General features: G+C 39.2%; 1 protein-coding gene across 2 annotated transcripts in view; it reads right to left on the reverse strand.

Moving 5' to 3' along the window:
* The window catches only part of LOC117912323 (protein ILITYHIA), an 87,347-nt gene that overhangs the window by 40,639 nt on the left and 23,643 nt on the right, over positions 1 to 23,065 (reverse strand). Inside the window, exons 14-22 of one of the 2 annotated variants that reach the window (XM_034826876.1) lie at positions 14,500 to 14,619; positions 14,349 to 14,408; positions 12,196 to 12,321; positions 11,990 to 12,113; positions 11,686 to 11,855; positions 4,179 to 4,481; positions 3,987 to 4,103; positions 3,804 to 3,905; positions 3,572 to 3,721 (exon numbers count right to left, since the gene is read on the reverse strand). In XM_034826876.1, coding sequence (XP_034682767.1) covers positions 3,572 to 3,721; positions 3,804 to 3,905; positions 3,987 to 4,103; positions 4,179 to 4,481; positions 11,686 to 11,855; positions 11,990 to 12,113; positions 12,196 to 12,321; positions 14,349 to 14,408; positions 14,500 to 14,619 — 1,272 coding nt within the window. Of the gene's footprint in view, positions 1 to 3,571; positions 3,722 to 3,803; positions 4,104 to 4,178; positions 4,482 to 11,685; positions 11,856 to 11,989; positions 12,114 to 12,195; positions 12,322 to 14,348; positions 14,409 to 14,499; positions 14,620 to 23,065 lie in introns of both variants that reach the window. The other variant, XM_034826875.1, reaches the window with a different exon arrangement.

Genomic DNA, 23,065 nt, shown 5'->3' on the forward strand with positions numbered 1-23,065 from the left:
CTTCGAAAGCGGGCCATGTAATTTAACACCCCTCTCCTAGCCCAAGTCTGCTTCTACCAGTGGACTGAGATTAAGAGGAGATTGTGCCCTTCTCTCTTGCTTTGAATTAGAGGCTCGATGCCCTTTCTCATCAACTAAGTGGGCCTTGTCCCCTCCGACCCTAACTTCACCATCCTGCTTTGACCCAACAAGCCCTAAACTCTAATTGTTTGAATTCAAAATGAACGACGAGGAGGGTTGGAACCAATTGTTCCCCACTTTCAATCTCCTCTTGCCATGTGTCCCCGTAGGAATTGCTTCAGCCTTTTGCCTTTCTCTTCCCTTCGTCATTCTACCAGCTGCCCCAACAAAAGAAATTCCTTCAGTCGTTGATCCAGCTCTCTCAACCCGTCTTCCGCCACCTGTCCACAGGTGAGACTCAAAATCCTCCTGAGTTCACTCACCCATTTCTCTACCTCGCCTAACGTCTTCATCTCCAACCACTGCAACTAAAATTGTGAACACCCATTCCCCATCTAACACCTCGATCAAAGCTGGAGAACTACCCGTTCCTTCATTAAAATTCTCACTCTCACCTTGCAAAGATCAAACAATTTCAATGTTCGCCAATCGATCTCTGTCACCATCCCCCACTGCTTCACAATTTTCTTCAGATGTTGCTCAGACCATAAATGAAAGGGCAATCCCCATAATTCTATCCGTCCTCCTCTGAACTTCCCCACGACTTCCAAATTTTCCCTTGGCAACCACCTTCTCAACTGGACTATATACCCCCCCTTGATCTTGAGAAACCTTAACTCTTGGAAAGAGAAAGCTTCCACTATCGTTTCTACAAAAAATAAACCTTTTCCACCTGAGAAGGGGACGATAGTCACCACACCTTTTTGCCCTAATCTTTTTGCCAGAGCACGGCCAACCTCAACCCAGTTAACAAAATCTGTTGGACATTCGCAATCATAGTTCTCGCCCACCTCCCAATTGGAACAAGGCCTCCTCTCCTCGGTCCTTCTTCTCTAACTACATTTGTGAAGGACCGGTACAAAGGACCCACATGTTTGTGGATAAAACTTTCCTCCCTGCATTGCCTTCCCTTTTCGTCTATATTCAATGAGGGGACCACCAGCATTGAACACAACGCGCTTTTTAGTTGCTCCCAACCCCTGCCCTTCTCACCCTCAGGAATTACCAGGAAAATTGACTTTCTATTGGAGGCGAACTCCGAAAGCCTTATAAACCTTCCATGGTTGTTGCAGCATACCTCCATTAAATGGACACGGGATTTTCCCTTGTATTTTCTATTGAAACCCATGTAACTCTTCAATTCGATGGCCTTCGTCAAATGTTCGATCAGCCACCCAACCTCTTCCTTCTCAAAACCTAAGGCGAAAACAGAGCCTCTACTGTGCTCTGTAAGTGAGCACCATTTTCCACCGGACTCGCCTTCAAGCCTAACCAAGAAGGTCTTCCTCTCCATAGAGACCTTCAACGTCCTTACCATTCTCTCTAGAACTCTAGAACTTTTTAAGACATGCAGAAATCTCTATGAGTGCTTTGGGATTCTATACACTCTCATTTCATTGTAGCTATCAGTCATGCAGAAATTTTAGGGTATTCCATTAGTTTCATTGGATACTTTATTATTAATAAATGCAATTCTGTATTTAGAGATTACCATTGTTATAAGGGTTTGGAATTGTAAACTAGCTTCTCTGTCTATGCTTTACTTATATGGTGCTCGAAAATCATGTGGAAATGACATTTTCATTGTATTTCCTACTGTTTCAACAATTTTGCAAAGTCAAATTTGAATTATGGATCTGTCTTTATGCCAAAAGTTCTCTTCAACTAACCAAGCATTGCTTTTTTATTGCCATCCATCACTACGAATCAATGATTGTTCACCATATAATTTATTAGAGAACTCTTCAGATTAACTGAACGTCATATGCCAGCTTAGGACTAAATTAAAGAATTTCATAAAGCATGGTAGGAATTTTTGCTTTAGATATGAAAGCTGATTCACATGTCCGATTCAGTCAGTGGACATTCTATACATTGCACAGATCCACTAGAAAGCAGGTTGCTTATCCATGAGGATGGCTGCCAAGTCAGAAACTGAAATTTAGAGAATACTTGGGAACATTTAGAGCACCACACTTCAGGCATCACAGATTCAGATGTACAAATTCACTGCTTCCTTTATGTCAGATGTTTTAAAGTCTATCCATTTGTTATGAAATGGGGTATAGTCACAGTTGTATCGTTTTTCCATTTTTCTGTATTGTGTGTTGCATTGTATCGTGTATCGTAAGTTTCTTTTATTTATTGAAAAATAAATTAAAAATATATGTATGTGTACATACCAATTGAAAGTATGAAGTATAAAGTAATATATAAGCAAATTTACAAAAGATATTAGATCTAAAGATTTAACAAAATATGACTTTAATATATAAATTCATCACATAATCCACAAAAATAAACTTCTTCAATTTTTAGCTCCAAATTTTAACTAGGCACACACACTTATTGTGTTGTTGATTAATACATACACACACAAATATATATACTTCAAAGTTCCAACTTTGTCATCTCCGTCATCATTCCTTCCCCCCCCGAAAAAGAAATTAAAAAAAAAAAAAAGAGCTAATATAGTAAGTAGAAATTTTTATTCACTAATCACCATCATTTTCAATGTCAACATTCAAACTATTCAAATGAAAATTCTTCAATACTTATTATAAAAATAAATTTACTTGACTTCTAATTTAGTATTTGACAACAAAAATGTAATTTTTAATATAAGACTATTTTACCTATTTCTCCTTTTTATGTTCAATTTTTAATCTTTTAATACATTTTAAACAATTAATATAATACATTTTTTTTCACAAAAAAAAAAAAAAAACCAATTTGATTTTTTGTAAAAATGATGGAAAATAGTTGAAGATGTATATACTATTTGTATCTTAATATCACGTATCATATCATGTATCGTATGTGTATCGTAAAATAAGCTTTGAGATAACATACAGATTATCAATTTCCATAAAAAATGTATTATATCTTTGTATCGTAAGTTTTTAACAACTATGGGTATAGTCTGTCCACCATCATTTTTTCCCACAAATCTGGGAATAACACAGCAGTTATGGCTATGAAATGATGATAAAAACATAGTCATCCTTTTTCTCATGCTTCTTTGGAGCAATATCAAAGAAGATGCCTATGGAACAACAAGACACCACAATAAAAGATTAGATAACAAAAGCCCAGGCATGGAAACTCAATGCAATGGTAAGAGAAAAAGACAGATAGATGCCAGAAACAAGGATATTTAAAACAGGAAGCATGGACAGAAAATGACTAAATTACATGTAGGACAAGATAAAGAACCAATCCAAGGATATGGTATAAATAAGCATTCTCAAACAGATAAGCTAATATATTTTGAAGAAGAAACTTAATATCCCTTCCACAATCAGTAGGAAATTCAGATGCCAACTAAATATTAAGACGATACATAAGTTTAAAAACATTTTACTGCAGGACATCAGTAAGCATGCTTAACCTTTTCCTGATCATGTAAAGCAATCCAAATGCTTGTTGCGACCTCAACATTCTGAGGAAGAGAGCAGCTAGATACAGCTGGGATGCATTTTACGGCATTCAAGCAAGCCATTCTTACATGCACATCCTTGGCATACACTCCATAGAGAGCCTGAAAAAATGCATATTATGAGATTCAAAAAATACCACAAAAGAACCTTGCAAAGGCAAAAAGGAGAAAGTTCAGCAGATACAGGTGCCACTTCATCTGATTGCAAACCCAGACACAACTCATTCAATGCAGGTCCAATAGATGCTTGATAAGTTGGAACAACACCAAGAGCATGATAAAGAACCTGCATAAAGGAAGAGAATGAATATGGAAACCAATGATGAAATGTCAGAAAGAAACAATGGGTCTGTGAAAGAGATGTAACTGATAACATTCGAAGCCTAGGAAGTGGCAGTATGGGATCCATATGTAGATAGAGAATCTGAAGCACATCATCATGAAGTCCTGTCTTCTTGGAGGATAAAAGTATCCGCTCCATTATCTGACAGCAAAGAAAAAGGGATAAACAAGAAGCACCATAAACTGATATAAAAAAACGATGTGGAGGAAAAGTTACCGGGAACACAAAAGTAAAGGAATCCACTGGAAGAGGACCCGATTTACAGGAGACTGATAAACCACTTATTATTCGCTCAAAAAGACCTAACGATGGCCTTTCATTGGTCTCCCCTTCACCAACTGATGGAATTAGTTCCAACAAAACATGAACTTCCTCTGTCACAATTAACCGTAAAGCAGTAGCAATGTCTAGGGCCCAATTACAGAGAGGAGAAGCAGTACACCTAGCCAACTTCACCATGGTTTCATAGGCCACTTCACTTACAACAGGTGACCGTAGTAAAGGCTCAACAAATTTAACCTGATATTGGATGAAGAATTTAATTAACATCAATGGATTTGTTATAATAGATGCAAGCACACCACAACTGAAAAGAAACACTGAATAAGCATTTGATTCTATTGTCATATAGAAACTGCACCTATGAGAACGGAGAAATCTATAAATGCATCTCAACAATGCCTGGCCAAAGGAGGAGAAGGGGGAGAGGAAAAAGAGGGGGGGGGGGGTTGGTTGGGGAATAACCACCACACACACACACACACACAAAAGAAAGAAGGAAAAAAAAAAAAAAAAAGACAGCAAATTAACAAATTAGCAACTGAAAAAAAAAAAAAAAAAAAAAAAAACAATAACAGGGACACCACCAACAACAAAAAATAAATATCTAGCTGTTATCAGAAAGTTATTCCTAACAAATTTCTATCAAGTTTCTAAGGTGGCAACAAATGCTTCTAGTGAGGGGATTGTAGGTGCTCTCAGCCAAGAGAAAATGCTGCTGCATTCCTTAATGAGAAACTAATGATGCAAAGCCACAATATTCAACTTATCAGAAGAATTCTATGTTACTAATTTACCATTTCATCTGTAAGACTTTGTTTTATATTTAGACCATGAAGCATTGGAACATAAAAACTCCCAAAAAAAGTTGAATTGTCAACATGGCAAATGGTTTCTCTTTTACAAGAATACTATCGCATCCACAAGCACAAGGCTGGAACTGAGCAATAGGGAATAGATGAACTGAGCATAGGTTTATCCTAACTGCCAGTGAAGTAAACCCCTTGTGATATGGGCCTGCCCATCTATCTATACCATTTGAATACTAGGACGGCTCAAAATTAGGGACTCTAGTTGATTGCCAACAGACACTATCACTCAGATTAATGTTTTTACAAGCATATTATCCAAAATCTGCAATTGATGATAATTATTAAAGAAATTCAATTGTGTTTGTCCAACACTGTAGGGAAGAATGAGGAGTTGCATGTAAGGTTTAGGGCGACTGAAGACGTGCCTATCAAAGGGTGTGGGTTGTGTGCTGCAAAAGTGATGAGCACAACCTTTTCTGACAGCCCATCTTGTTCTCCTGTTAAAGGCAAGAAGGTGGCGCATTTAGATGGCTCTAAGAGGGCCCTTTTAGGTAGGACAGGAACAGGCATTGCTGGTGGGTGTATGCTTATGCTGGGGATTTAAGGATGGACCATTTATTAAAGAAGGCCCCTTCAGAGCTATGGAAAATAGGGGCAGGATTTTAAAACAGGATGGATTTAGAAGGGGGCTGAAGGAGTGGGCCACAGGCCATGGAAGGAGGCCCATGGCAAGGTGATCAATGTGTGTGAGGACCAACCCAATGTCAGGCTCTTTGCATGGGCTGGCCAGGGGTAATCCCATTGGGCAAGCAAATTCAGGAGTGGGACATCAGTTTGTAGGCCCTAGTGAGCCTGATGGTGGGCTGGGGATGCAGGTGGACCAAGTCCAATTGGGCTTAAGGTGCTTTAGGGCTCCTTTTAATCCTAAAGGCCTGCTCCATAGTGGAATGTCGTGCTTTGGGAAGGGGTTTGAAGCTTTCATGGACGACACATTGAAGATCTCACTAACAGTGGTTCACCTCATGAGCACTGACAAGGCCTTCAGGGCAGAAGCGGCAAGATACCCCGGTTCTCTATTGCTCTCTATTTCTTCTTTCATAAATCAGGCAACTTCTTTTTCGCTTTCTGAGGATGGTCTCGATTTGAAGGGTTATACGATGTGCATTGAAGTTGCTCCCTTAAGAAAGGGTAGCAGCCCTTTGAGATTGGTTTTGGTAAATGACTCCTAGGTGGAGTTTGAAGAGGTTGGGGTAAGGTCTAAAGACACCATGATGAATGAGACGGCTAGGTCTAGGTTTGGTTCTGAGGGAGGAGGCACTTTTGGAGGATTGCTCCTCAAGCAACTTGGCAGCTTTCCACAGCTATTTTGGCATGCCAACAGTAGGTTCTGAGGGAATTAAAAAAGTTGGAATGTCTTGTTTACTTAAAAACGGTGGAAGGTAAACGATCAAGAAGTTGGGAAATTGTAGCATTTGGTAAATGATCCTAAATTTCATCTCTTATAATGTTAAGAGGGGCTAGGAAGATTATCTAGGCTTTGTTTAGATCGCAAAAGGAAGACTTAGCATGCTTGCAAGAAGATCGATTGAGGGCATTATGCTTTTCTAGGTCTTTAAGGCATTGGTTTTGTTTCAGAGGGTGGTTTTTTGTTGCCTTTTTTCTTTTACTCACCTATTGGCACTATTTATATACTCTGTGTGTACATTTTTTGATAGGTAAGTGCAAATTGTATAAAAACACCAAAAAAAAAGGCGCACCAACATACACGGTGTATACAATGGCTGCCTAAAAGCGCCAAAAAGATAGGGAAAACAAAAATACTCCCTCCCTCAATCCTACCCTAACCAATCAATAAAATCAACTAAGGACATAGATGAATGTTCTATAAACAAGTTTGACCAAGATAATAAGTTGCACAAAAACAAAAAATTTAGCCTTTGAATAGAAAGCTCCACATTCACAAAAGATCTTCTATTTCTCTCCTTTCAAATTGTCCAAAAGAGATACAAAGGTGCTGCACTCCACACTTTCTTCCTTTTTCTTCCAATAAACAAGCCATGTCACCCTAACAAGGTCGCTCTAACTAAAGAATGAATCACCCAACTCAACTTGAACAAAGAGAATAAGAGCTCTCATAACAACCTTGTCTTTCCACAAAGCAAGAGAATATGATCAATTGTCTCCTCGTGAACATAACAAAGGGAGCATCTATTGGCTAATGACCACCCTCTCTTTTGCAATTGATCTAAAGTCAAAAACTTTCCCCAGGCTGCTTCCCAAGCAAAAAAACTAACCTTAGGAGGAACTCAAGCATTCCACACCACTCTAGTAGGGAAAGGGTCTAGCCTTACTTCCTCAAGGATAAAATAAAGGGACTTAACAGAAAAGGATCCACTCTCCGTGTCCGCCCAAAACGACACATCCTCCCTTTCCTCCACCACCATCTTGTCTTGACAAGAAGCACCCCCACCATCCCAATCTCCATATACTCTATGTGTACTTTGGTGCCATTTCCAAGCACTTTTAATTCATTTTCTTATTTACCTATAAAGAAAAAAGTCTTTGCCTAATAGTACTCTTAGAAAACAAGTGATAATGGGAATTACAGGTTTGATAGGTGGTTGCTCATTTTAGTGGAATAAAACAATTGCAATGGCATAGAATTGTTTGTACTAGTATCAATTTAAAAGCGAAAGTTTGTGAGGATGCTCTTCCATTGTCATACTCGCCAACTAGAGCAAAAGAAAGAAAGAAGAAATTAGTCTTTATACACCTTTACCTATAGCACCCCTTCCTTGATAAGATCTTTGCATGGACATTGTACTACAAGTACATGCATTTAAGGGTTTTGATGCCATACCCATGGTAGTTAATTAGTTCTCAAGAATATCCATTTCATTCCAAGCTCAGAGGCATCAAAAGTTATGCACAATTTCTTGTCATTAATGTAGTATTGTTAATGTGGGATTTAAGAGTTTTTGAGTGGCAAGACACAAAACTAGGTTCTTATTTTATTTCTTATCGTTTTAGAAATTGTGAATATGGCTTCCTTCCTTTGGTTGTTCACTAGGAATTATGGCCTGTTAAAAGTGAGGGAGAGAAAGGAGATGTTAGAGGAGCTGGCCTCAATCGAAGGACTATGGCAAGAGCCTTAGTGTTTAGGTGAGGATTTTAATGTGGTGTGCTTCCCAATTGAAAAGGAATTGTAGATGGATGTCCTTAGCTATATGGGAGTTTTCTAGGTGTACAGAAGGGCTTGAGTTGGTAGACCTGCCTCTAGTTGGTGACAACATCACTTAGTGTGGAGGCTAAGAAGGTTCCTTCATAGCTTGATTGGACCACCTTTTTTTTCACCAATGATTAGGAGGAGAATTTTTCAGGAGTATCCTAGCAATTGTTGTCAAGGTCAGTATCGGACCACTCTCTTATTTTCCTAGATTGTGGGGGATAGAGGAAAGGCCAAGCCCCATTTAGATTTGAAAATCTGTGGTTAAAAGTGGAAGTGGAACGCTTTGAGGAGCTACTCAAAACGTGGTGGAAAAAGTACAAGTTTAGTGGCACTCCAAGTTTTGTGCTCATTAAAAGTTGCAAGCATTGAAAGAAGACCATAAGCAGTGGAACAAAGATGTTTGGCAATTTATCAGTCAAGAAGGAAGTTGCTCTGGAGTTGATAAGATACATAGTAAAGAAAGAGTAAGAAAAAGGCTAGAGGATCCATAACAGATGCTACATGTGCAAAGAAGAAGAAATGATTAATCATATCCTTCTTCATTGCTTGAAAGCAGTCATATTATGACAATTGATTTACGTCCTTTTCAACGTTCAATAGCTTATTCAGGTGAAATAGGAAATTTTTCACTAATATTGAAAAAGTTGACCAAGCAATTAAATAATCTTTCATGTATATTTGGTTGGAATGGGTTAAAGTGTCATTCTTTGTGCATGTTGGACTTGTGGAGTGGTTAGGGTACACAAAGGGTAGACCATTGGTTAGTTCAATTCAAAAAACTCTTTCAAGAATACTTTAGACCAAGGACAGCTATTCAGTTTAGAAATAGTAGGTGGACTAAATTTTTGTGGGACAAATGGGTAGGAAAGAATCGGTTGAAAGAGGCTTTTCCTGTTCAGACTAGCTTCTACAGTTTTGGATTTATGGGAAGGAGGAGGAAGGGGAGACCATTAATCAGTACAATTCAAAAGACTCTTCAAGATTGGGAAATAGGGGTGGTAACCCAATTTATGGAACTAATTTATTCTATGAGAGTGCAAGAAGATGGAGAAGACAGTTTACCATGGAAACATAATAAGAGGGGAAGATTCAGTGCAAAGTTGTAAAACAATTCCTCATGTGTTGAGACTAAAGTAGTGTTCTTAGCCAAAGAAATTTGAGGGTCTCAAGCTCCCTTAAGAAAATGTTTTTTTTTTTTTGCTTGAGAAGCAGTATCAATAAAGATCTATAGTTATTCCAATAAAGAGAGGGCAAATGATGATTAATATAGTCTTTGTTAAGATAGTAAAGAATCATCTGATGACATCTTAATACATTGTGATACAACAAAAAAGCCATGGATGCTTCTATTAGCGGTCTGTAGTGTGAAATGGGTATTTCCAGCTTCAATGAGGATCTCCTCCTTGGGTGGAGGCTTAAGGGATTAGACAAGAGAAAGATAGTTTGGCTCATGGCTCCCCTATACTTTGTCTGGTGCATGTGGAAAGAGCACAATTGAAGGATTTTCAATGAAGAAGAGCTTTTAAATTAAAGTTGAAGGAACCCAATATCCAAGACTATTTAGAGTAGTCGTGGATAAAAACATTTCTATTTCTTCAGTTCTCGGTCCATCTCGGCCTTTCTCGTGGAATTTGAATTTCCGCCGTAACCTGTCAGATTCTGAGATTGAGGACTTAGAAGGCCTCATGCGGTCTCTTGATGATTTGTATCTCTCTCCTTCGGTCCCAGATGCCAGATTATGGCCATTATCCTCTTCAAGGCTTTTTTCAGTTAAATCCTTTTTTCTAGCATTATCTCAATCTTCTGGATCTCCTCAAAACTTTCCTTCAAAGTTCGTGTGGAAGTCTCAAGTTCCTTTCAAAGTGAAGTCCTTTGTCTGGTTAGTGGCACACAAGAAGGTGAATACTAATGACATGTTACAAGTGAGAAGACCCTACAAAGCCCTTAGTCCTGATATTTGTATCCTGTGCATGAAGCACAGGGAATCAGCAGATCACCTTTTTCTTCATTGTTCCTTGACGATTGGGTTGTGGCACAGGTTATTTCAGTTAGCTAAGATGGATTGGGTTCCCCCAAGGAGCATATATGACATGATGTCCATCAATTTTAAAGGCTTCGGTAATTCTAAGAGAGGGATAGTTTTGTGGCAAGCTGCGAGCATAGCTCTAATTCGGGTTGTGTGGTGGGAAAGAAACGCAAGGATTTTCGAGGATAAAGCAAGGAATTCAAAGTTCCTTTGGGACTCTATTGTTTTCCTTGCTTCCCTTTGGGCTTTCTGTTCCAAGGCATTTAAGGGGACTCCCCTTAATGTGATTCAGTTGGACTGGATAGCGGTGTGTACTCCATAGGGATTGGTCCTTAGTGGGAGTTCGTTTGTTTTATGTGTATTTTCCTGTAATTTAGTTGTCTTTGGTGGGAGGATTTCTCATCCTTCTTGTACTTCTTTTTTATATTAATATATCTTTGTGGCGTTTCCAATCAAAAAAAAAAAAAAAAAAAAAATTAAAGTTGAAGGAGAACTTCATTAAATCCCTATTGGAGTGATCCCACGTTTAATAAGAAATGGAGAATTACTAAAATTTGGAATTCTAAGATAACCTTAATCGTGGTTAGATTTGTTTTTATTAAGGCTACTTTATGCATTTGCTTTTTGGTCTGCTTGTTTTGAAGCTTTTGTATGCAACCTGTATACATAGGGTGCACCACCTTTGTTTGCCACTTTTTAACAGTGCGCTGCTTTTGTTTATAAAAAAATAAACTAAAACAAAATAATGCATTATTTTGGATGTTGGAGCACAGAAGAGAACAGGAAATAAAACAAGGTTTCGTAGTCATATATTCAGGAGGAAAATTTTGATCAAGAGCATCATACAACTGAACTTTCCCCTCAAACTTCCAAATCTTGATTAGAAAAATCATTCTCTAATCTGCAGATTAGATGAAATTTTCTGTGAGAACAAAACATAAAACAATGGCAGACAAAGGACCTTAGGAACAGCAATCACCCAAAATCTAGATGCAGGTGCACACCTAAATATGCAATTGTCAGTGGATATAGTATATATAGCAAACACATGTTTAATCTATGCCAAAGTTCTTGTTATGTACCATAGAGAGAAAAATAATGAGTTAAGGATGCAGTAGGTTCCACAATAAAACCACACAATATTACTATTATGAACATGTTTAAACAAGTAAAAGTGGACAGTCCTTCAAGCGTCCAAATGGGTATCTGACAACCCAATCACTGATAAGAACATCTTATGGCTTAAAACCTTTCTTTGTTGACATATATGCACTTGCTAAAATGGGGAAAAGGGTTATTTATATATCAGGAAAAACTGTACCAATAAAACAAAATATAAAGAAAAAAACCAAGAAAAACTGTTTGTGGAATACCAACCAGTGAAGGTAGTTCACTGTGCGCAAATACTGGGTTTGCAATAGCCATCTCCCCAAGAGCTCTCAGCATCAGAGAAAGGTTCTTCTTTATAACACCAACCTTCTGGCGTATGGATGCCTCCTCCCTAAGCAGCAATTCTCGTGCCTCTTCTTTTGCAGTCTTTCCTTTATCTAGATTGATAAAAAGATGAAAATAACGCATCTGAGTGTAACCATTTGATTTTGAATAAAACAAAAATATTTTTTTTTATAGGCTCAATTAAAACAAATATAATGAGACAAAACAAAATGCAACAGTGACATGCCAGCTTTCTTTGTTGACTTCCCAATGTCTTTTTTCCCCACACCAGTGACTTCTCTACTAGCTGTCTCTTTCCTTCCAGAATGATTGGTCTCTCTCTTTACAGAAAGGTTGGAATTAACATCATCCTACAGAGAGAAAAACATGTCATATAAAATTAAAAATGTAATATAGAATACATGAAAGTGAAGAAGAAGCATCCAGGATTACCCCATCATCTTGGTCATCATACATTCGGAAACGGCCCTTTGCTTGTCTCATATTTTTAGTGGCAACTGACTCAGCAACATAAACACCTTGTTCACTGGAAAGCATTCCTTCAGGAGTGTGAAAAATCTGAGATGATACAAGAGAAAAAAGAGCAACAATAAGAAACTTCCAAAATCACAATACAAGTAAATGAAAATATGAGCCATTAAAAAAAAGGAGATAATGAAAACTTATAAAAAGAACAGCAAATTAAGGAGTGAGGAATAAAATATATATAAAGCATCACAAATTACAGCAGGAATATCCAAGTAACATAACCAATTCTTTTCCTTTTTCCTTTGAGAGATGAATTCATTGGTAAAAAAGAGTATAAAGGGTTGCCCTCATAATGGAATAAAGAGAGTAAAAAAATCAAGAACATGTAAGGAAAGAACAACCACGGAAAATAACACCAAAAGTATACACAAGGAATTACACAGCACTGAAGGACTGTAGACAATGAGCTCTCCTCTTTACAAGAGGTCACCAACAAAATATTTCATGCACAAGAAATCATATACAAAATGACCATGCCAAAAATTCAAGAACAGCATTGACAACCTAGAGAGATCAATAAACCATCCAGTAATAAAAACATGTTTCAAGGCCCAAAAAACTAATAATTAGGGCCAAAATACTCCATTGGCCAAGTCACTGACAATGATAATGGTCTGAAAAACTCCAACCATGCCTTATCAAGCCACAAATAGATCTATTAACCCAGCTTTACGGAGATATAATTCACTGACTCATTTGTTGAAAACAAAATGGAGATTCCATCTTTAATTTTTGGATACACTCCCTCTCCCACAACTCCAAGATTTATTTGTTCCTTTTTTCTCTTTTCCTGTTAGGACTCAAACTTGGAACCCCTCACATCCCTACACCAGAGCCTTGCCACTTGAGTCAGCCCTAAAGGCCACAACTCCTGGCTTTTATAGAGGACATCCATTCACATTAATCCTAAGCAACGAGTGTGTCCAAATAGCTCTAGCCAAGACTCAGTCAAAGAATGTAAACACAATGTCATTCTAAAACTTGGCACACATATAATGACACCATTATGCTGATCAAAAAAAAAATATAATGACACCATTACAAAGCCAATACCTAGTAACCTAATAGCAATCACCAAATTTTCTTAAGTTCTATTCTCCCAAAGTTAAATAATCAGTAAAGCAGCACACAGGCACATGCCAGTCCAAACTTGATCTTCAGCCCCCAAGACCAAGCTGTTTGAGTTGCAAAATAAGGAGAACATTTGTCGGCCTGAACCATCTTATCCTACTTCCATAGGATGAATAGCTAAATAAGTATGATAAAAAATAATGAAAAAGATTATCAACTGACTCAAGGTACATATTAACATGGGGCACATATGAAAGAAACTGCTATGTGACATTTTCTTGACTGACCAAAACAATTTAACCCTTTTGGAGTTGGCAACCCTAGCACACAAGATTCATTTAAAAGGCAAAAGAGCCAGGAATTGGAATTTCTAGAGTGAATTTTAGAGGACAACTAGATTCAAGGGGCAGAATTGGATTCAGTGTATAAGTAAAGATCTTTCAACAAATTCAGTGGATTAGAAATGCACCTTTAGCTGTACTAAGATTAAGATCCATCAAATGGCTTAACAATCAATTCAGCAAAAAAATAAAGTCCAACCCTAAATCATATTTAACTTGAAATATGATTAAAAGATAACAAAATGTTATTGTACCAAAACCAGCTCCAAACACATTAGTCACTGGTAGAGGTCAAAGAATTCAGATTTTACGGAAGAATACTGTGAAAAAATTTTGTGCTTCTGGAAGGACATTTCATGTTAGTTTTAACAGTCGAACTTTTCTTATAAGAATTATCAGATATTTAGCAAACCAAACCTATTTAAAAACAAAAAAAAAAAAAAAAAAAAAAAAAGAAGTAAAAGGAGCCAAATACAAGAACATAAATTTACAATCCACATGAATTGATAACAAATTTATTGCTGCTTTCTAAATGATAATGAATCTATTAAACCAGAAAACAAATCTATTATTTCAGATTTGTAGATATTTATTGATACAAAAATAATATTAGTAAGAATTCAATCATGACTGAATTAATTTCACCTGAATGTCATTTTCTGAAACTGTATCATGTGACTGCCGATCTGGAAAATTGCTGAAGTGCTGGCAAGAGGAATGAAGAAATTTCAGTCAGCAACAAACAATACGAGTCAGTGGCTACTTGGATGTGTATAAGAGATATCTATGCAGTAACCTTTTCAAATTCTATATAGGTATCTTTGGGTATTACAGACATCAAAGTTGACAAAGAATTTATTGCCGCTTCTTGTTCAAGATGATTAGGACTCATCAATGCCGTAGGCCCTAGTAGACCCTGCAAATTAAAACACAGTCATCCCAAAGATTAATCGCAAACACAATTTAAGCATATTCCATTAACAAAAGATACTGCTAATAAACAAAATTTGGATGCACCAACCAATGAAATTGGTATTCAAGCAAGAAAACAACACACTCAACAAATCAACAGGGGAAAAGCTCCATCTAGTTCTCAATTAAATTAATAAAACAAGCAGTTAGAATCCCATTTCACTGCTAAAACCATATATTATAAAAACTTTTCATCAACCAAGCTCATCATCTACATCAACTTATATATACACACACATATATATACATAAAGGTGAATAAAGATGTGTATATAAAAATGTGATTCCCATAAAGAGGCGTGCAGCCCAACTCCATTGAGATTTCTTGAGTAAACAATATTTTCTCAAGGGAGAATTGCTGTCAATGAGGGGAGGGAGGAGCTGGTTTGCAGTGGAGGCAAAATCTTTTGAAATTGAGGTTGAGGAAGAGGGAGGAAGTTGAGAGGCTGCATTTGGGAGAGATGCAGAGGGGTTACGTCCAGGATCAAGTTTGGAGAGGCAAGCTTGCGATGTTTGCTGGGTGGAGTCAAGGCATGTTGTAGGGATATTGGAGAAAGGAAGTGGACTCTTGACTAGGAGGAGAGGGGAAGGAAATATAGACTGGAACGCCGTTCGAATGAGGCTGGAAGATTCCTTTTCTGCTCCATTAATGACTTAGAGCTGAAAAGATTCACTATTATAGTTCCAAAAGGTAAGGGACTGTTGGGGGGTGGTACACTCTAGCAGAGAAATTAAGGGGCTTGGAGTGGAGCCACATGGAGATGCTTAGTCTTCATTCATCCCCGAAGCCCAGCCAAGGGAGAAAGGGGTGGTTTCAGGGTCGAAGGATGGAGTAGGTCAAGAGGCTGTTAAGGGAGAAAGGGGTCATCCCTTGGAGGTTGTTAAGTCTAAACCTGTAATGTCAGGAGACTCAGTGTGGCTTGAAGAGGGGGTTAGTGAAATGCAGAGAAGGATAGATAAGTTGAACCGATGCTTGGCAGGATAGTGGGGCGACTCTGCACTTCCTAATCCGGAGTTGGACTTTCTTAGAAGGTGGGTGAAATTCTCGTGGCCCCTAAGGGGAGTTTAAAAATAGTTGTGTGAGGGAGAGGGTTGATGCTATTTGAATTTGAGACGGTGCGGGAGGCTGAGCGGGTCCTTGCCAGAGGAAGAAGGAGGGTACAAGAGAATTTCTTGCGTTTGGAGAAGTGGAATCCGGAGGTGGGTTGGTTTCAGAAGGATTGTCATGCAAGAAAAGTCTGGGTTAGGGTGATGGGCCTACCTCTTCATCTGTGGAGGCACGAGGTGTTCAAAAAGATTGACGACAGTTGCGGAGTTTTTATTAAAGAGGACAAAGACACAGCTAGCATGTCCAAGTTGCAATGGGCCAGAATTTTGGTGAAGTTGGATGGAAGAAGTTTACCTAGCTCAACTCAGATTGTAGGGGGGTCAGAGTGTTTTTCCGTTCTATTGTGGTGGGAATTTCCACCGTGGTTTGTGCAAGTGCCGTTGCAAAGGAACTCTGTAGATGATCTCATAGAGGATGGGGAAGAAGAAGATGGATGCCTATGCACTACCTGCAGCAAGAGTCCAAAGGACAGATTTGCTCAGAAGGAGGAACAGTGTTAGGTACAGGATGTGTCATATTCGGGCGGAACTCTGAAGGGTGGTGCAGCTTTCGCTAATGTTCACTCTATAGGGGTGCAAGCTGAGGAGACTACGGAGGCTAGGGAGGAGGGGAGTATAGGGAGGAACAGTTTGACCGTAGGGTGGGACGTGTCATGTAGCAGCCTTTCGGATGTTATGAGAAGCGGGGCGGAAGCTGTAAGTAATGGGGCAGGTGGCGAGGAAAGCGGTTTGGGTGAGCTAGGTGGGCTGGAGTGTTTGGGGCCCCAATCTTTGAATGGGTCGGGCCCTCTGAAGAGAAAGGGCAGGGAGGCAAAGGCTGTGAGGCCTCTTGTTCGTGGCGTGGGCCGAAAGAGGAAGGTGGGAGTTGCTTTTGGGCCAAGTGAGGTGGGCTTTGTGGGGAGGTTGCTCTTTTAGTGACCCAAAGACCTTAGAAGAGGAGCTCCTCGCTAGGGCACAAGTGAGAAACGAGAGAGAGGAAGAAGGAGAGAAGCTGGGAGAGTTGGAGTCAACCACCGATGGGGATCTGAGAGGAAACTTGGTGTTAATGTCTCCGGAGAAGGTGATTAAGGCAGCAGCTACAGATGAAGGTCTCTTGTTTGAAGATACCAGGTATGGCAAAATCTCTCTTCTCGCGGGGGGTCGGGAGATCTCTTCTTTTTTTGGCCAAAGCTTGGCGATAGGTGGGGCTTACGACCTGGGAAGGGGGGAAGACACTATTAATGAAGGGAGTTTGGTGTCACTAAGGGTTCATATGCCTCTGAGGTTTTTAACGAACGGGTGTGACACACAGTACAAGACGATGAGGGGAGGGGAGTTGCTTTCTTTGGTGGAAGAAGTCGATAGGTGCGCAAGTCCAAAGCTTGAGGGGCCGTTGTAGGAAAATAAGGGGACTGAAGGTGGCTGGGAGAACAGCATTCTGGTTAAGTTTAGTAGAATATTGGAGTTCCCGATTGAAGGTTTGAGGGTGAAATTTTGAATCTACTTCAAAGGATAAAAAGCAGAAGAGAAAAAGGCAAGAAAAAAGTTTGCTCGATGTCTACCTTATTTGACCAGGAGCTAAAAAGGCTAGAATGCTCGATTAATTACAACAGAGGAAAAAAATGGAACGAGTTGGACAGAAGAGGAGGGACCAAAGAGGTCTGTTTTACATGAAGTTGAAGATTTTGTCCTGGAACGTTAGAGAGGTGAATGACGTTAATAAAAGGAAAGTAATCAAGGCTTTAATCAAGTCTCAAAAGGTGGACGTGGTGTGTTTACAGGAGACGAAAATGCAAGATATGTCTATTAGGGAGGTGCAAAGTCTAGGAGTGGGAAGATTTTTGCAGTGGGGCACAATGAATGCTAAGGGTACAGTAGGGGGGGCGATATTTTTTTGGGATAACAGAGTTTTGGAGTTGGTAGGGATGAAGGTGGGCCATTTCTCTATTTCTTGTCGTTTTAAAAACTGTGAGGATGGTTTCTTATGGTTTTTCACAGGCATTTATGGGTCTATTGTAAAAAAGTATAGAGAAAATTTCTAGGAGTTAGGGGCTATCTAGGGGTTGTGGAATGATCCTTGGTGCATTGGAGGGGATTTCGATGTGACCAGATTCCCTTGTAATTGCAACAAGAGAGGGAGGATGTCTTCAGCTATGAGGAGGTTTTCAAAGGTGGTTGATGAGTTGGACTTGAATGGTCAGTCCATGTCTAGATTGGGCCCTTTTTTGGTCATTGAGGATTGGGAGAGCCACATCAGAGGGGTAGTTCAATACACCCTCCCTAGACCAGTATTTGCCCATTTCCCCGTCATGCTAGATGGAGGAGGGGTGAGGAGAGGTCTAACCACTTTTCATTTTGAGAATATGTGGTTAAAGGAAGAGGGGTTTAAGGAGTTGTTGAAAAGTTGGTGGCAAGGTTTTAATTTTAGAGGGTCCCATAGCTTTGTTCTGGCAAAGAAGTTGAAGGCCCTCAAATTCAACTTGAAAACATGGAACAAGGAGGTGTTCAGAAAAGTTGGGGTTAATAAAACTTTGACCTTAGAGAAAGTTTCTTTTTGGGACAAGCAAGAGAAATCAAGAAAGTTATCTATGGAAGAAGTGGAGGCTAGAAAGGAGGCAAGGGAGGATTTTAAGAAATGGGTGCTTATGGAGGAACTCTCTTGTAGACAAAAATCAAGAGAAATCTGATTGAGGGAAGGAGACAAAAACACAGGCTTTTTCCACAAGATGGCTAACGCGCACAAAAGGAGTAATTGGCTAAGGAAGATTAAAATTAACGGAGTGTGGTGTACAGAGGAGAACGAGATCCTGGAGGGTGTGGCTAAGGCTTTTCAAAGTTTGTTGTCAAAGTCGGGTGATTGGCACCTAGCTTGGCGGGATTGGTCTTTGATCATTTAGGGGATGAGGATGCAACCAAGCTGGAGGTAGCTTTTAGTGAAGAGGAGGTGTTCCTGGCACTATGCAAGTTGAACGGAGACAAAGCCCCAAGGTCAAATGGGTTCACTATCACTTTTTGGCAGTATAGCTGGGATTTTGTAAAGGAAGAAGTATTGGGTTTTTTCAGAGAATTCCATGAGAGGGGGGGGGGGGGGATTTGCTAGGAGCCTGAACACTACGTTCTTGGTTTTAATACCCAAAAAAGGAGATGCAAATCATTTTAGAGATTACAGATCTATCAGCATGGTAGGAGGTCTTTACAAGCTGTTGGCTAAAGTCCAAGCTAACAGACTAAAGAAGGTGGTAAGCAAGGTAGTGTCTCGGGCCCAAAACGCTTTTGTGGAAGGAAGGCAAATCCTTGATGATGTGTTGATAGCTAATGAAGCCATAGATTCGATGTTAAAAAGGAATGAGAATGGAGTGTTATGCAAGTTGGATATGGAGAAGGCTTACAACCACATTAGTTGGAATTTTCTACTCACCATGATGCGAAATATGGGATTCGGGGAGAAGTGGGCAGGCTGGATAAGTTGATGCATTTCAACAGTGAGTTTTTCGGTTTTGGTTAATGGAACTCCATCGGGCTTCTTCAATAGCAATAGGGGATTAAGGCAAGGAGATCCCCTTTCCCCCTACCTTTTTGTGATTGGGATGGAGGCCCTTACCAACCTCATTAATAGAGCTAAGAGTGCGGGTTTTTTATCAGGTTGGAGGGTTAGGGGAAGGGCAAGAGATGGGGTTCAATTAAAACATCTACTGTTCACCAATGATACCCTCCTATTTTGTGAAGCTTCCCAAGAGCATATGGTCTATTTGAGCTGGATTTTGATGTAGTTTTAAGTCATTTTAGGTCTGAAAATAAACTTGGATGAGAACAAAATTCTTCTGGTAGAAAGGGTTGATAATGTGGAGGAATTGGCTTCTGAACTGGGCTGCAAGTGGGGTCACTGCCCTCCTATTATCTGGGAATTCCTTTGGGGGCTGCTCATAATTTAGTTGCAAGTAAGGATTTGGGGGGGGAGGAGGAGAGGTTCCAAAAAAGGCTTGCAATGTGGAAGAGGCAATTTATTTCTAAAGGAGGGAGCATTATCCTTATTCATAGCACGTTGTCAACCATACCCATTTACTACATGTCTATGCTTCTTATGCCACAACTAGTAAGGCTGAGATTAGAAAAAAGGGGGGTGGAAGAAAGGGCGATTTGGGTGTTAGATGTCTTTCTAAACTTAATAGAGCCCTATTAGGTAAATAGAGTTGGCGCTCTGTGGAAGAAAGGGGGGCTTTTTGGCATCAAGCTATTAATAGAAAGTATGGGGTAGAAGAAGGGGGGTGGTGTACCTGAGAAGTAAGGGAGGGGTATGGTATGGGGTTTTGGAAGGAAATTAGAAAGAAATGGCTTTTTATGAAAGACAAATTCATATTTTCTGTAGGGAATGGACGAAGAGTGAGATTTTGGAAGGATAGTTGGTGTGGAGACGAGGCTCTAAGCATGTCGTTTCCTTCTTTGTACACTTTGGCGACTTTCAAAGAGGCATGGGTGGTGCAGGTTTGGGATACTTTGGGGGAGGATGGGGACTGGAATCCATGCTTTATGAGACCGTTTAATGATTAGGAAATGGAGATGGTAGAGAGATTCCTTTTCTCTTTGCAAGAAAAGAGAGTGGTTATTAATTCAGAGGATAAGTTATTGTGGAAGGAGGCAAAGGATGGTAATTTTTCCATTAAATCCTTTTATAGTGCTTTGGAGGGTAGCAACACAGTCCCGTTCCCGAAAAGTATTATTTGGAGCCCATTTGTTCCTACTAAGGTTGGTTTTTTGCATGGGAAGCCACTTGGGGTAAAGCTCTAATTTTTGACCAACTAAAGAAAAGGGGTTAGGCGCTTCTGAACAGATGTTACCTTAGTGGGGCTGCTGAAGAGTCTATAAATCATCTTTTAATTCATTGCACCAAGGCTAGGGTCTTATGGGACTTGTTATTTAACCTTTTTGGGGTACTATGGGTTCTTCCTTCATCAGTGAAGGAGATCCTTCTGGGGTAGCATGGGCAGTTTGTGGGCAAGAAACGGATGAAGGTCTGGAGAGCAGCCCCCTATGCCTTTTTTGGATGGTTTGGAGGGAAAGAAATAGGGTTGCATTTGAAAATGAGGATCTTTCGATCCAAAGGATGAAATTTTCTTTTGTTAGCAATTTGTGATCTTGGTCCAAGTGTTGTATTGCTGACAGGCCTAATTCTTTATTTAACTTTTTTGTGTGGGTAGGGTATAGATGAGAGTGGGTAAGCTTTTGTATCTCTCTTCCTTTTGTTTTTAGCCTATAGCCACCTGTTGTATACTTCTTGTATGCTTTGGGCTTGCCGGTGGGCGCCCTGTTTCTTTTAATATGCTCTTTACCATGTCTTTGCCTATCAAAAAAAAAATAAAGAGGTGTGCAGCCCATGTACAAAGGATGGACATGGAGAGCACCTAGCTAAGAAGACAATGACCAGGGAAAACAACTTAACATTTCAAACCACATACATTCAGAAAGTTCAACAAAGAGCAAGACTCCAACCCAAGAGGAGCTCTAGACCACTCTAAAAATGATATCACCAAAATGTGTGCATGTGTGCAACATCTACATTATAGAATCTAGTTATTTCACAACAATGTGATTGAATCATAAGATTTAAATCTACATTTCACTTAGTTTCACCTGCCCTACAGCTCAGCTTAAATAACATCTTCGTTAGTTCTTGCCACCCAAATAACCAAGGCATATCAAGTATTCCATGTGTAACTGTGCAAATATTAACCAGACATATTAGTAAATGGTCTGATCTGATCTAATCTGATATCCTTACATGGTCTAGATTATAATAGATTTCTTTTCTCTTTTTTAATCAAAAACAAGAGAAGTATTAATTATGAATAAAGAGTTCATGAGAAGGATGAGGAATCCTCCCCTCAAATACACAAACTTGATCAAAATACAGAACTCCACTATACAAGGATATATATACAAAAAGATAGATCACAAAAAATGTACAAAGATTTTATCTCCTCAAACTTGACTAAGCTCCTCTCATTGTTGGTCCAATCCTATTGGTGTACACAATGAATACTAATTGAGCTTAATGACATTTAAAGGGATGCCTTTAAAGACTTCAGTACAAGAGGCCTAAAAAAAAGGAAAGAAGTGAAGTAAATCCCACAATATCTTTGACATCCAGCATTTATCCTCAAAGATCCTAGCATTTCTTTCTCACCACACAATCCATATCATAGTGAGACAAGCAATGTAGCACAATATTTTGCCTCTAATGGAGTTCCCTAAACCCATATATGAGATGATCAACATGTCAAATAAATGCATAGGCTCAACTAAATCCATCCTAGCATGTGTGAATAATCTGTCATAATCCAAAAGTAATCGGACAATGTAGAAAGATATGGGCAATCATCTCTCCACTCCCCCTACATAGAATGCACCAATCAGAACTAAGGGCTTTGAAAGATCTTCACAACTGCAGCATGTCATCGACATTTAACTTCTTGTGTGCCACTAACCAAGCAAAGGCCTTGATCTTAGATGAGACTTTCGATTTCCATAAAATTTTGGCTAGAAGGAAAGATACTAAATCTGATATATTGATTGTGTCAAGGCCTTGACCTTAGATGAGACTTTTTCCACCCATCCAATCTCCTCAAAATTTTATCAATCACTAGATCCCAAAACGTATTTGCTATTGGATTCCCCCCCTAATGGAAGACCTAGGTACATTAAAGGCTAATCAAAGACTACACATTCTAGCACCAAAGCCAACCTAGAGATTTGATCTTTAACTCGTGTTGACACTAGGAGTGCTCTTGCTAAGATTGATCTTAAGCGCTCATAAACCAGCAATATAAGCTTGAGATTTTGCACATCTTCCAAAGAAACTCTAAAGAAAAAGATAGTATCATCTGCAAATTGTAAATGAGACACTACTCTTATTTCTGCTCACTAGGAAGTCCTATAATAAATGAATCTCATCCACTCTCAACAACAGCCTACTTAAAACATCAATTGTAATGGTGAAAAGAAATGGAGAAAAAGGATCTCCTTATCTCAAGCCTCTAGTCATCTCAACCCAACCTTTGGCATTATCATTTATTAAGACTAAAAACTTGTCGAGGACAAGCATGCCCTCCTCATCCAAGATTTTTTCATTTTGAAATAAACCATTTTCTCTCAAGTTCATGGTCAAAAAAAACCTCAATCTACATGGTCATTGGCCTTTTCAAAATCATTTTTTTTTTTTTTTTATCAGAAACGAAGAGAAATATATTAATAGAAGGAAAGATGCAGGAGAAAGAAAAGAAAAAAGAAACAAAAGAAACCACTAGAAGG

This window comes from Vitis riparia, chromosome 4 (assembly GCF_004353265.1).
Source record: "Vitis riparia cultivar Riparia Gloire de Montpellier isolate 1030 chromosome 4, EGFV_Vit.rip_1.0, whole genome shotgun sequence".
Taxonomy (NCBI): Eukaryota; Viridiplantae; Streptophyta; class Magnoliopsida; order Vitales; family Vitaceae; genus Vitis; species Vitis riparia.